The 15,278-nt window shown below is 43.5% G+C and overlaps 3 protein-coding genes across 5 annotated transcripts in view; all 3 read left to right on the forward strand.

Moving 5' to 3' along the window:
* Nucleotides 1–15,278, forward strand: part of plekha6 (pleckstrin homology domain containing, family A member 6) — a 154,707-nt gene that overhangs the window by 91,725 nt on the left and 47,704 nt on the right. The window lies entirely within an intron of this gene.
* Nucleotides 1–15,278, forward strand: part of golt1a (golgi transport 1A) — a 43,651-nt gene that overhangs the window by 6,611 nt on the left and 21,762 nt on the right. The gene's annotated exons all lie outside the window — the stretch shown is intronic.
* LOC130103580 (uncharacterized) lies at nt 78–4,191 on the forward strand. Of its 2 annotated transcripts, none has more exons than XM_056269852.1 (6): nt 78–392; nt 1,007–1,055; nt 1,286–1,389; nt 1,519–1,617; nt 1,695–1,741; nt 3,770–4,191. In XM_056269852.1, exons 1-6 carry the CDS (start codon nt 326–328, stop codon nt 4,043–4,045), a joined length of 642 nt encoding a protein of 213 aa, XP_056125827.1. In that variant the 5' UTR covers nt 78–325; the 3' UTR covers nt 4,046–4,191. The 2 variants fall into 2 exon arrangements, with proteins under 2 accessions (XP_056125827.1, XP_056125828.1); XM_056269853.1 differs by having other exon boundaries at nt 79–392; nt 1,019–1,055.

A 15,278-nucleotide genomic window follows, 5' to 3' on the forward strand; every position in this document is an offset into this window, starting at 1 on the left:
TCTATACTAGGATTGTACATCAATAATAATACAATTAGAAATAATCTGTAAAATTGTATTTTTTTATTTTCAAGTACAAATTGTAACATTCAAAGCATCTCTTTCAATGAGCAAGATATTTTGGTGCTGTATCTTCAGTGTTTAACCTTATTTAAAACTGGTGACGCTCAACCACAACTTTCCACTGACTCTAGATGGTAATCGCTGAGCGTTTCCGTGGTTGTGCTTTTGAGAGGGAACTTGATCAGCACTTTGAAACAAATATTAAAGACCATTATCAGAAACAATTTGAAAAACGAAATAATTAGTGCGAGTGTCTGAAGTCATGATGTGGATCATACACCCTGTGTTCATTTTTACACTCTGCATGTTTCTCTTCAATGTGCTGGCAGGTAAGACACGTGGCACAAACTTTATTTTTTTCAGATATATTTTTTAATAATGCTCAATAGGATGATTGTTTAAAACCAGAAATGTAGGGTATCTAGCTTAATATAAAATGATATAATAATAATAATAACAATAAAGTAAGATAATGACTGTAAAATTCTTAAAGAAAATGTGCAGTGTGCAAAATACAAAATGATTATGAAATTAATAGAAACGTTTAATTATATACCATATGTATCACTATAATACAGTTGTTATTTAAACAGTTAACCCCCTTGTTTAAGATCTGAAAGTTGTGATCAAGTAAAACTTTTTTTGTGTGTGTGTGTGTGTGTGTGTAAATGATGAAGAGGCAAGCACAAACGTGTACATATATCATCTGGAATGGAAAAAAAAGATACAAAATATTTCTTATGTGCCAGAGAATGATTTCGAGTCAACAAATAGTATGCAATATATTGATGTAAATTATGTTGAAATGAATCTGTGATATGCAATTTGTAACTTTGTAACATATGAAACTGAATCTAGAATAATACAAAATCAGCACACATTGCCTAGTTGATCACCTGTATCAGTTTGTTTGAATCCAAATGAACTGTATTGATTCCCACAGATAATCACACAGTTCCAGCTAACAATTCAAGCACAGAAGACAGAGTTTGGTAATTCTGCAAACATAACAAACATTTTTGGTAGATTTACAATGCAACACATTATTGTATACTTTTAGCCTTTGAGTTGTACAGTAGCTATTTTGACTTCTGTGAGAAGTGACACGTTGATGTCGTACAAATCGGCTAAATGACTTGAAATAGTTTTTGTAATTGTGTAATTACACAACTTAATCTTGTGATGATTCCAGTTATCAACATTTATGTATGCATTGTTTTAGTGATGTTCCTCATCCGTTATTGTACGGCATCATCTGCTTCCTCGTTTTCTTGGTTGTCTTTCTCCTGATTCTTCTCTTTAAAATAGTCATCTTGATGCAAAGTGGTGAGTGCATTACAGTAGCTACTACGTTTCATTGCTTATTTATTCCTTAACATCATAGGAAACCATGATTAATTCAAAAGATGTAGCTTTATTTAGTATAGTATGTGTGTGATTTTTGTTTTAACTCAGGCTTTAGAAGAGACACTATCCACATAGCCAGCGACACAGGAGAATCAACCGCTTTGCGTCAGAATAATACATTAAGTGTTTCCCTTCCTTCAGGCGATGGTAAAAACACGTTTTACAATTCGTCTTACCGTTCATCCACTGAGGCTTTCACGCTAAACTTTGGCCTTGTCAATTAGGTGGAGATAATTCATCCTCTACTAGTTCTGGGACCCCTGAAGGCTCGGTAAGTCATTTGAAAACCATTCTCCTTGAAATACCATCCATTATGTATTCCAGATGCATCACGTGCCATTTTAATGGTGTTGCCATTCTTGGTAACACTTTAGAATACCGTATCTTACTTACTGCATAACTAATAAGGAATTATTAAAGAACTAGTAGGTAATTCTTCATTAACTACTTCTTCACTGCTGTTAACTACTATGTGTTAACTAATCAGTATGTAATAGAATTTTATGATTGTGTTAAGTTACAGTTATCAATAACTAATGAATTCTGTCATACCTCCTGAAGAACTACTAATTATCTACTAATTAAGGTTCAAGAAAAATAACTATGAATGAAGTAACTACTAATGAACAGTCATACACAGTAGTCACTACAATAATCCATTTTTTTTATAGCATTGTAGTGGTGGAAGAAGTACACAAATCAAGTGCTTGAGTAAAAATACAGATTATACCACAATAAAATATTACTCCAGTAAAGTTATAATTAGGCCATTTTCAAAATGACCTTAAAAGTACAAAGGTAATTAATTTTAAAGTACTTAAAAAGTAAAAAGCATATTATTATACTTAGTTCTTATACATTTTAAACTTATTTTGCACCATTCAAGTTCCGGCAATATCACGGTAGCCCACATTTTACAGTGATTTGGTGATGCAAGAGCGCGGGCATTTGCATCCTCTTCTGGAGAGTTCTCAGCACCGCGATTTGTTGCATTTCTTCTGCCAAATACAGGTTTGTGTGCATTTTATTTAACCTATAAAATCATTACTGTGCTGTAAATCATTTTATTTTTTTTATACAAGGATGCGATGTCAGTTAGCCTACCTAGCTAAGGAGTCGGTCTTTTTTGCGTGATGGAAACGCCTGATCCCTTGCAAAAAACAAATTATTTTATTCATAAAGATAGTAAATCTATTTACATCAGATGTTAAAATATGTTCTTAGAGCTGTGCACTGTTTGTTTATGGGCATTTGGGCAGGTTATGGAGTCAGTCACAGCATATTTCAGCTATGAGTGAAACGCAGGGCCGCTGCGGTCTGAAGTTAAGCAGTTTCCCTGCCGAACACGAGCCCAGCTCCCGCAGGAGATCCAGCAATCACTACCGTGGAAACGAGACCAGTTGATTGACGTTACTTGAATTACTTTTAAAGGTTTAACTTTTGATTTTAAAATGTTTGTTAAATGAGTTTAAATATAGACTGTTAAAACACATGTCATTAAAACAAAATATCATCTGAAATAAAGGAAGATAGTGTATTTTACAAAGGTTATAGATGATTACGTTAATAGTGTTTTTTTTTTACAGTAAGTTTTATTTGAGTCAGAAGTATGTGGTAATTCTTTATTAATTACTAATAATAAGTTCCCTATATTTTCACTTTAGAATACTGTTTCAGGTTATAAGTAGCCTAATTCCTGGATAGTTATTTGATAATTCTTTATTAATTACTAATGGGTTCCCTGTATTTTCACTTTAGAATACTGTTCCAGGTTATAAATAATTCCTGAAGAATTATCTAATAATTCTTTATTAATTACTAATAAGTTCCCTATATTTTCAGTTCCCCTCAGTTGTTGCCTAAAATACATGAATTTACTCAATGGCATTCTATGCTGAGGAAAACAGACACAGACAGTACTGTATATAAAATATATAAAAACTAATCTGAGGTTAGTTTTGTATGACTGTCATTAGTTACTTCTTAGTTATTTTTCTTGAACCTTAATTAGTAGATAATTAGTAGTAGTTCTTCAGGAGGTATGACAGAATTCATTAGTTATTGATAAACTAACAGTAACTTAACACAATCATAAAATTCTATTACATACTGATTAGCTAACACATCTTCCTTAGTAGTTAACAGCAGCGAAGAAGTAGTTAATGAAGAATTACCTACTAGTTCTTTAATAATTCCTTATTAGTTATGCAGTAAGTAAGACACGGTATTCTAAAGTGTTACCCGATTCTTTATTAACATTTTTGTTTAATATGGGATTTTGTTTTTGTTTGGGTGTCAGCTGGCAGATCTCTCTCAGCGGTATGCAAGCCTTCAAGACCGTTCTAAGACTTCTGACTACATAAATGTTGCAGAGAGTGCTTCACCTGCACGCGGGGACTTTCATAATAAAAAAATGGATATAGACTATGTGAATGTTAAAGAGTCCCAACGGAAGAAGTTCGACAGAAAAGGCCAAGCGAGCTGTGATGACGGTACTAAAAGTGTTAGCAGCGATGCTAGCGAGGAGTCTGCTGTGAATTACTCCAAGGTTGTCTTTACTAAGACGAACAGATAGGCCTAAGTAAAAGATGTGATTAGCTTTTGTAAAAAAAATTGGCTTAAACGAATCACTCACCCACCCAGAAATGAGAATTATCATCATTTACTCACCCTCAAATCCGTATGACAAGAATGTTTCAGTAGTTTTTGCCCATACAATAAAAAAAACTCCAAAGTAACATTGCTTGGCTCCAAAGTAACACTGCTTGGCTTGACATTTCATTTTATGGACAAAGAAATAGCCTAAAAAGTCTACTTTTGTGTTTCACAGAAGAAATTGGTTTGGAACAGCATGAGGGTGAGTAAATGATGACGGTGGTTTCATGTTACAGTTTAATAGTCCTTTTAACATTCTGTAAAAAGGAGTGCGCAAAAAGTTACAAATGTTCATATTTTCAGAATGAAAACATACCATTTTAAACATGGTTACCTACGCATAAGAGATGGGAGGCAATTTTCTTTTTTCCTGTGAATTCTCAGCCGCACTTTTTAGTGAATTTTTCAGATCATAAAACACCACATCCTGACAGGAAGGAACCAGACATGCATCTGTGAACAGTAATAAATAACTCATTTAAATGTGCAACCTGATAACAAACATGCCCCTTTCTTCACTATTGGCACTTGCTTTTCCACCGTCATGCATCATTTTTCATTTAGGGCCTGTGGGAGACCATAAAAATCTCACGATTCACCAGGAGTGCATCTTTCTTTGACATTGTTATAAGGACAATTTTTAAGTATAACTTTGATATTTCCCAATACCACCACACATTTGAAGCATTTTTGAATAATTGATATTTACAGGTTTAATATTTGATGTGCCGCACATCAAAATGTCAATGTTATGGGTGGTGGATCGCATCAGCTTGCACTGACACTGTCCCACCACTTCGTGGTAAGGCCAAATTTTAAGGCCAAAACATTTTAAGGCCAAAACATTTTTATGCGATAGCCTATAAACAACCCTAACCACACATGTGGATATCTGATAAACACAAACCCTCAAAGGAACCCAAAAGGACTTTAAAAGTCACCCTATTCTGATAAGACACAGATGTTTAAATAATTAAATAATTAGAAGAGACATCCAGGTTCCTAGAAACGCTTCTATTTTGAGTTCACATTCGAATTGAATTTATTACAAAATTACTTTTGCATTGCGGCACTTTTTTCAGGTGCTGCACAAAGTGAGCCTTTTGTGCAACTGCTTTAAATTCAGCAGCAACAGTTGTAGTTCAATGAACTTAAAGTGCATGTCTATTACAGTATGTTACAAACTTTGTGTAATAGAAGATGTGCTACAGACATTTATCAACACATCGCTTGCATGTGGTTCTGTTTAGGGATTGAAATAAATACAGTTCATATTGAAGGGGGGTTTATCTTTAGTGGCAGTGCAACAAAGAAATGCCTTTGCATTGCTCACATCCGACTAACACTGGATGTTCTGTCCACTTCATGGTTCAGCTGCAGGCACATCATGTTGTTAGTCCAAGATAACTAGATTGTTTTTAATAAATTATTTCAAAACCAAACCTTTTTTCTTTAAACAAAATTGGGATTGTCACATAATCAAAGCTTTAATAAAGAGTGTTTTTCCACAGACAATAACAAGAGATTGACTGTTACGAAACGTTAATCAATGCAAGGAGGATTCCAATCATTTTGGCACATCAACAGAGGTTTGGCGTGTGAAGTGTGGTGGCTTGGTTAAAAAGCAGCGCTCTGTTTCCACAAATCACCCCAGCACATGCAAGATCTGCGTTGTAGACAGAAAACAGCCTTATTAAGGTGGTGTGTCCCTAAACCTTTTTTCCTCCAATTTTGTTTTCTTCATTGTGGCTCTGTTTTATTCTCAATATAAACCATGCAAATGGCTAAATCCAGTTCTGACATTTTGCACAAAACAACAGCTTTGCTCCAAGAAGTTAACTCTGTGGTCATCGATGCATTGCTAATAAGCCAATGTCATCGAATTAAGTTGTAAAACGTGCAGTATCAACAATCGATGAAAGAAAAGGAAAAACAAAGGCCGGTGAGGTATACCAAATGTTAAAAGCTGTCATTAAAATGTCTTAATAGCTCTAACGTGTAATGGCTTCAGTGTGTCAACAGTTACAATGGCTTCATTATCGAATTAAATAAAACTGGCTGGTATGTTTTTAATTTCTTGTGTGTAATGAAAGTTTGACCACCAAACCTCATATCAAAAAACTTCTCTAGCCTTATTTCTACACTGTTTAAGACCTTTGATGACAGATTTCCCTTTTAAAACCAAAAGAATTGCATTTAAAATATTTAGGGCTGGAGGAATGGATTCATTTTCTTTTCTTTCTTTTTCTTTTGTTTATTACCTACCAGTGACAAAGTATTTTCAATAATGTATCTGTTTTTTATGTCTGTATATGTAGGGAGACCAGGACGTCTCTAGGGTTTTGCCTCAAATGTCCAGCTGCATAAATTATTGGTTTCAAACACTCTCTTGATTTACTACTTTTTGTGTGTGAATTATAGCTTCCAAACAATCCTAGTTTTGTTATAGTAACAATGTGAATTAAAAAGGAACTAATGTCAAATTAATGTCTCATTGACAGACACACCCTATTAGTCTCATTAAAGCTTCAAATAACAAGTGTGTGGGATTACAAATTTAAGAATCACTTTAAGATCTGCTTATCCTGTCTTGACATTACACCACATACAAACTATGGTGAAGTACATTGTATTCAGGATTATTAGCATCATTTACTTCATTTACTTACATTGTTCCAAATCCGTAAGACTTTCGTTCATCTTCGGAACACATATGAAGATGACGCCTCAAAAAGAGATAAAGAGATCGCAAAACTAATATGAATTGAGCGGTTTAGTCCTATTTTCTGAAGAGACTCGATCACTTTATAATGAAGAGATTGAGTTTAGGCTTCTATTCACATAGAAACATTGATCAGTGAACATAAACAGAAGCTCAACCATACTTGTTTGACTTGAGAGAGCAAAGCTCATTGGTTCTTGCAGAAGCTCAAATGTGCTGCGTAACACGAGAATGAACCTCATTGGTTCCCGCACGTCAAGCGTACATGCTTGAGCTTCCGTTTACCAGAACTGATATGTGAGTTGATGAACGCTTACATGTGAATAAAATGGTGGCCGTTGATCATGATAAATGCTTTATCTCTATGATTATGAAGTTGTCTGAATTGTATAGTTATACTGATTGGATAAGGACTGGTGAAACTCTTTGTTTACTTCCTTTGTTTAAGGTCGTCACCTAAGTGCTTTGTATCCACCTCTAAGCACCCCCTGGCCCCTAAATATATATATATATCTACAGATCATAGTTCTAACTCTAGTAAAGCCAGTGTTCGAATTGTTTCAAAGCTCTTGGGGGGTTCCCCCACGGAATAGATCCACACCCCACACACACGCACACACACACACACACACACACACACACACACACACACACACACACACACACACACACACACACACACACACACACACACACACACACACACACACACACACACACACACACACACACACACACACACAAGAAACACCAAAAACAAACAACCTAATAATATACATATTTTCATTTATTTATTTCATATAATAATATAATTTCATTTACTTAACTTTTGTGTTTCAGAACATGTTTTTGCAGCTGAGCATTTACTCTGCACAATTGATGAACAAAGACTTTTCTATTAAAATCTATTTAATAACAAACTTAACACATTACTTATAATATAAATTTATGAAAACTAGCCTACTATTAACACATTCAGGACTAGTATTGGAACAATCTTTCCCCAAAAAACATTACATAAAAATGATGAATGAAAACTATTTTTGCCGTATAAATGGCACGAGAAATAAAATTTGTGCTAAAGGCCTACGCACTTTCATAAGATCGTGTTGACCAGTCACACAGCGACGTCGCTGTCTGTAAATTCCTTCAGAAAACAGCGTGTGGCGCACTTCAGCGTATTTTCAGACGCAAATCTAATTTGGAGTAGCTTCTTGCGGAAGCGCAATACTTTGATAAAAAAAACGATACTCGGTTACTAACGTAACCTCGGTTCTCTCTAGAGAGGGAACGAGTATTTCGTAAGTTTAGCTTACGCTACGGGAAAGATTAATCTCCTCGAGATATTGAAGCCAAAAAATTATCCTTAATTTTGTATTCATTGTCAACGCAGTGCAGCAGCTAGCAGACCTAGAGCAGGCCATCTCGCGTGCTCATTGGCTGCCCTGCGGCAACTGCTGCAGCCTACCAGTGAGCCCGGCGTGACGTCACGCCCAATGAAGGGCGCCCGCGCCTTCATAGCGTCACAGCCCACCAGAATGGGCGTGGCTTAGCGTATAAAAGTAGGGGCTGTAGGCTGACTTCCCTGGTTTTTCGTCGACTGAAGCGAAGTCGCTCGTGGCGCGAGCACGGCCGGTTACGCAATACTCCTTCCCTCTCTAGAGAGAACCGAGGTTACGTTAGTAACCGAGTATCGTTCTCTTACGAGAGGTTCTCTCGTATTGCGTAACTTTAGCTTACGCTACGGGAACACTTTGTCAACGCCGTGCGCACCAAGCATCCACCATGAGACCCCGAACTTTCAGGGGAACCCTATAAGTGGAAAAAATAAGGTGGCCAGCCACGCGGGCCATCACTTGTACATAAGCACACATAGGGAATACAGAGCAGCGCGCTGGTCTGTATAGGCACATGGCACGTACCCTACTTGTGCAGCTCAACCAGGAGAGCTGAGTCACGTGAGAGTGATCTGAGCAGGGATATCTGGCCAGAATACACATCTCCTTCAAACTGACAAAAGGTTAGCCTGCAAGACAGGAACTTCTAGGTTATAAAACCTGACAAAGGTAGACGGGGAGCTTCAGCCCGCCGCTACACATATGTCATGGATAGAAATCCCACTGGAGCATGCCCACGACAAGGCCACGCCTCTCTTGGAATGAGCCCTGATGCCAGGGCTGGACTGGGACAAAAAATCGGCCCGGGCATTTTGGCCCAGACTGGCCCACTATATAACACAACCGAACTTTGCATGCCCTTGAATATGTATACCAACTCCTATTAAAACCACTAATGCCATAAGTGAGTAAGAGTTAACCGACGAAATAACTACTAAGTTGAACTATACTCCACAGTGATGAATCCTAAAGAAAGCTATAAGCTGGGATAGCAATACTGGTTTTTCCCACAGGATTTTGTGAAATCTGTGGTGAGTGCACCTCTGTCCCTCTAGGGGGGTTCGGGGGCATGCTCCCCCGTAAGAAAATGTTGTGCTTTTTAATGTTAAATTCATCAATCTGGTGCACTTTGAGAGTTAAAAATAAAGAGCTCCAACCCATATTCAGTGTGCAAATTGAACAAAGAAAAACTCAAAACTCTTTTAGTTGTGATATAGTGTCTGTCTACATTACACTACTACATAATAATAGTTATAATATTAATCCCATGGCAGTAATAGCCATATGTTGTAAAACAAATGCAGTGAAAAATAAAAGCAACTTTCATAATTAGTTTCGTACTAATTTCTATACAGAGATAAGCACATGATCTTTTATTTTGACGGAAACGGCATCGAGCTTTTATTTTGAAGAAAAACATGGTTTACAAACTCATTACTCATTATTGTCTCATTACAATTCTAATAAAATGCGTAATCGTCAAATATGCAGATGTATAAATAATGCTAACTGGGTAGTGGGTTCCTACATTGCCCAAGTGTTGTGACAGTAGCCTAGTTCTGCTTACCACAGTTCTCTGCACTCACTCATCTCTCTCCTTATCCTCCTCACTATCCTCATCAGACACTTGAAGGGCCTTTGAAGTTTCTTTTTTCACGCTATTTCTCTGCACATTCCTTGCGTTTCTTCTCCATTGCTCTGACTATTTTGACAGATACACACTGACACTGCTCGCTCACTCAGAGCTCAAAGGGGGAGGAGTTTAAAGATGTAATTGGACCAGCCCAGTGTCAATCAAGAAAATAACCAATGGGCCGCTGATCTACGCGTTTCATCATGTGCCGGTCTGTGAGAAAAAGAAAAACCTACGCTGACTTTTTTGTCCAATGCATTACACCGGCACAAAGATCCCAGAGCCGCCAATTAAACAAAACTAAACGCAATGGGCCGCCGATGTACGAGTTTTATGGGCCGTTCAGACAAAAAAATAAATAAAATAAAAAATTAAGTATGAGATGTATCGGCCCACAAAGCACGTCGGCCCACCGGGCGAATGCCCGGTATGTCCGATGGCCAGTCCAGCCCTGCCTGATGCCCAGAGGTCATTGCAGACCTTTTGACGCGTAAGCAGCTGCTATAGCGTCCACTATCCATCTGGACAGGCTCTGTTTCGAGGAGGCGAAACCCTTGGTGCGCCCACCAAACGAAACAAAAAGCTGTTCTGAACGCCTGAAGGAGGCGGAGCGCGTAATGTAAAATTTTAGCGCCCTGACAGGGCAGAGTAGATTTACATCGCTTTCGCTGTCAGATGCTGGCAGAGCTGACAGCGAAATAACTTGCGCTCTGAATGGAGCGCCCATCACTTTAGGAACATAGCCATGTCTAGGTCTGAGGATGACTTTAGAGTCATTCGGCCCGAACTCAAGACACGACGCGCTGACAGACAGCGCGTGCAGGTCCCCCACACGTTTTACTGATGACAGTGCAGTCAGAAAGACGGTTTTCAGTGATAGATATTTCAACCCCACGGAGTCTAGTGGTTCAAATGGAAAGGCTTTCAGGGCCTCGAGGACCAATGAAAGATCCCACATAGGAACCGACGGGGGGCGCGGCGGGTTCATCCTTCTAGCTCCTCTAAGGAAGCGGATGACCAATTCATGTCTTTCCAGTGACTGGCCGTGCGTCGATTCTGCGAACGCTGCCACGGCCGCCACGTATACTTTGAGCGTGGATGGGGACCTCTCCTTATCCAACAGCTCTTGTAGGAAAGTGAGCAGATGCGCCACCCCGCATATCCGTGTGTCCAGACCTCTGTCGGTGCACCATCCGGAGAACACCGACCATTTAGACGCGTAGAGCCTTCTCGTGGAAGGAGCCCTAGACTGCGTGATCGTGTTCATCACTCCGTCTGGCAGGGCAACAAGTACCCGTTGATCAACCATGCGTGCAGAGACCAGCGCTCTGGATGGGGATGCCAGATCGCGCCGCGAGCCTGAGAGAGGAGATCTGCCCTCACCGGAATCGGCCACATAGCTGTGTGTGACAGCCGTGCTAGTTCCGGGAACCAATTCTGATTCTCCCAACGCGGGGCTATGAGGAGCACCGAGTGGCGCGTTTCCCTGATTCTCTTGATCACCTGTGGCAACAGAGAGACCGGAGGGAAAGCATATAGCGGGAGGCTGGGCCAAACCTGGGCCAGCGCGTCCTCGTCCTTCGAGAAGAACGTCGGGCATTGAGCGTTGTCTTTTGACGCAAATAGGTCGATTTCCGCTCTGCCGAATAGGCGCCACAGTTTCTCGACCGTTTGGGGGTGCAGGGACCATTCCCCTGGGGTAACATTGTACCTGGACAGTTTGTCTAGGCCGTCGTTCAAGTGGCCAGGCACATGCGCCGCCCTCGGCGAGCGCAGGTGCATCTGAGACCAAATAAGGAGGCGTTCCGTCAGATTGCAGAGATTTCTGGATCTGACACCGCCCTGACGGTTTACATAGGACACCACAGACATGTTGTCCGAGCGGACAAGAACATGTTGGCCCTGCATGAACGGGAGGAAGCGCTTCAGCGCGTTCTCGACCGCTATCATTTCTAGACAGTTTATGTGAAAACACTTCTCTTGGTCTGACCACTGGCCGAAGACCGGTCTGCCCTCGAACAGCGCGCCCCAACCCGAGTTGGACGCGTCTGTCGAAATGACTTTTCGATAAGAGATGGTTCCCATCATCACTCCCTGCTGGTACCAGTCGGCCACTAACCAGGGCTGCAGAGCCGCTATGCAGGTCTGAGTCACTCTGATTTTCTGGCCGCCAGAAACCCAAGCTCGGCGGGACGTGCGAGCATTCAACCAGCGTTGGAGCGGGCGCATGCGCAGTAGGCCCAGCTGAAGCACCACTGCAGCTGATGCCATACAGCCCAACATCCTTTGAAATGATTTCAAAGGGAGAAAGCTGCCCTTCTGGAAAGATGCGGCTAGGTGGCGAACACGACGCGCGCGCTGTGTCGATAAACGAGCCGTCATGGCCACAGAATTCAGTTCTATTCCTAAAAAGGAAATTGACTGGCTGGGCAGTAATGAGCTCTTGGTCCAGTTGACCGTGAGACCCAAGCTTTCCAGGTGACTGAGAAGCACTGTTCTGTGAGATAACAGCTCTGTCTCTGACTGTGCCAAAATCAGCCAATCGTCCAGATAGTTCATTATTTGCAGCCCCTGACTTCTCAGGGGGGCGAGCGCCGCGTCCATGCACTTCGTAAATGTACGGGGTGCTGGAGACAGGCCGAACGGCAGGACGGTGTATTAATATACCTGACCGTCGAAGGCGAATCTCAAAAATTGCCTGTGACGGGGTATTATCTGAATGTGAAAATAGGCATCCTTCAGATCTAGAGAAATAAACCAGTCCCTCGGGCGAACGTGCGTGAGGATTTTCCTGGTCGTAAGCATTTTGAAGGGTCTTTTCGCAAGCACTTTGTTCAAATGTCTCAGATCTAGGATAGGTCTGAAGGCTCCGTCCTTCTTGGGTACGAGAAAATATCGGCTGTAAAAGCCTGACTCGCTCAGAGAAGGCGGTACCTTTTCTATAGCCCCTTTGCACAGCAGATTTGCTATTTCTGCGTGAAGTAGGTATGCTACTTCCGCATGCACTATCGTCGCGGTCCGGGCTCGAAAGCGCGGGGGACGGCGAATTAATTGAAGTGTATAGCCCTGCTTTATTGTGCTCAGCACCCATTCTGAAATCCCTGGGATAGCTTCCCACGCAGCTATGTGAGCCGCTAGGGGGCGAATGGCCTCCGGGTTCAAATCGCCGCCATTTGCGGGCTTGTGAAACTGAACCGGAGCCGAAAGCGCGGAGCGCGCGCTCTCGGTTCTGGGCAATGGCAGCTCGCTGAAGGCCGAAACCGGCTGATTTATGTGAGATGTCCCAATCATAAGGGATGGGGAACCTCTTCTTCTCACTTTTTGACGCGTGAGCTGCGCTCTGGGCGGAAAAGCTTCCTGTAAGCGTGAGCGCATGTGCGCGGGCACGAGACTTACAAGTGTATTTGACGCCCCGATCGTAATGGATGGGGAGCGTCTTATTAATGCCCTGCGTTTTGTGATAACACTCAAACGCGCGGGCGGCACCCGGGGAGAGGTTTGTGTTAGTAAGCGTGAACGGTCTCTGGCGGGCACGAGACTTACATTCATAACCTGCTTTCTTGACCGTGTAACAGAGCGGGCAGATAGTGGGCACAGACCTGTGGACACATTTCTTACATTCAACACTCGAGTGGCTTTTCTGCGCTTTATGAGAGTGTGCTCTGTGGGTGACACGAGATTTGAAGTGCTTGTGTGTAGGGTGAACACTGGGGCGTGGGCACTTTCACTACACTTAAAACACAGACGGCGTGAGCCGGACCAGACATAATACTCTTTTTGAGATTTCTCTGGGTCGCCGTGAAAACGGCGTTTGTGTGCAGGCGAGAGGGTGAACAAACCGGGTCGTTGGCTGCTAAATGAACCACTGCAGTAGCCTGTTTAAAGGGGACTGACAGGGAAACAAGCTTTGACGGCGGTCCGGCCGCAGCGGGACACGCGCGTCTTTTCTCTCTCTTTGGTAGGAGGGCTTCGCGTGCTCAGGCTTCAGCGTGATCTTTTGCCGAGGCCCTCTGGGGAGCGGCGGTCTGTGACGGCTGTCTGAGCGCGACCTAGGGCGGCCGCCCTGACGTCGCTGCGAAGGCTGAGGTTGTGCTGGACGCTGGGCGCTAGCTCGCACAGGAGGCTGGCTTTGTTTCTTGCGAGAGCGGCCTGTAGCGGAGCTCGAGCGTCGCGGCAGGAAGAGGTTCATGGCCTGCGTGGTCTTCTGTACCTCAGAAAAACGGTCAACGATCCCGTTTACCGCTGGGCCGAAGAGACCAGTGGGGGAGAGCGGCGGGTTCAGGAAGGTGGCTCGCTCAGTTTCCCTCATATCCGCGAGCGTCAACCAGAGGTGCCTCTCTGTTACAGTCAACGCGGCCATGGCTCGTTCGATGGCTTGAGCTGCGGTTTTGGTGGCGCGGAGAGAGAGATCCGTCGCGCTTCTCAGATCTGTAACCGCAGCTGGATCCTTCTCATCCCATTCACAGAGGAGGTCGGCTTGCAGGATCTGTAGCACAGCCATGGAGTGGAGAGCAGACGCGGCCTGGCCGGAGGCGGCATATGCGCGGCCGACCAAGGCGGACGTGGCTCTGCAGGCTTTAGACGGGAGGGCTGACCGTGACCGCCATCTCGAGGAGGGCGGGCAAAGGTGCGCTGCGACTGCCTCTTCCACAGGGGGAATAGCCGTGTACCCTTTCTCGGCGGCGCCGTCCACTTGGGAGAGCGACGCGGAGGCCTAGGACTGAAGTCTCGAGGAGAATGGTGCATTCCATGACTTCGTCAGCTCTGTGTGAAGTTCCGGCAGGAACGGAGCGGGCATGCTCACTGAAGCTGCAAGGCGGCGACTCTGAAGGAAACAGCCGTCGAGCCTGTTCGGCGCGGGTTCCTTTGGCAGCGACCACTCGAGCCCGAGACGGTCGACAGCCTGCCTTAGCAGGCGCATCAGTTCCGCGTCAGCTCCAGCGCGGGAACGGCTGGATTCCTTGATCGACGAGGAGGCGGAGTGAAGCGACCATTCCTCGCTGTCTGATGCCAGGATGGAGCAGCAGTCTCTCGTGGCGTGTCCCTCGGCCTCATCCTCAGATGCGACGGCAGTGAGGCTCGTGAGCGGCAGCAGCGCGTCGGTGAGGGGAGGCGGGGAAGGCGAAAGCGAGGCTCGAGGGAGGTTCTCCGGCGAGCGCGTCGCTGTGGCCACGGGCTCCGGCTGTCTCAGGGAACGGTGCTTCTTTCTGCGCGGTCCCACAGAGGGCGGAGTGGCTGCTTCGGGGTAGAAGGCTTCGAGTCGAGCCCGCAGGGTCGACAGCGGAAGCGCTTCACAGAGCTCGCAGACCCCGGACGCGAGGGCGAGCTCTGCATGTTCCAGGCCCAGGCAGAGAGCGCAGATCACATGGCGGTCTCCGACGCTGAGCGGGGCCCTGCACGA

This window comes from Rhinichthys klamathensis, unplaced genomic scaffold (genome assembly GCF_029890125.1).
Source record: "Rhinichthys klamathensis goyatoka isolate OS25496 unplaced genomic scaffold, OSU_Roscu_1.1 h1tg000291l_1, whole genome shotgun sequence".
NCBI classification, from domain to species: domain Eukaryota; kingdom Metazoa; phylum Chordata; class Actinopteri; order Cypriniformes; family Leuciscidae; genus Rhinichthys; species Rhinichthys klamathensis.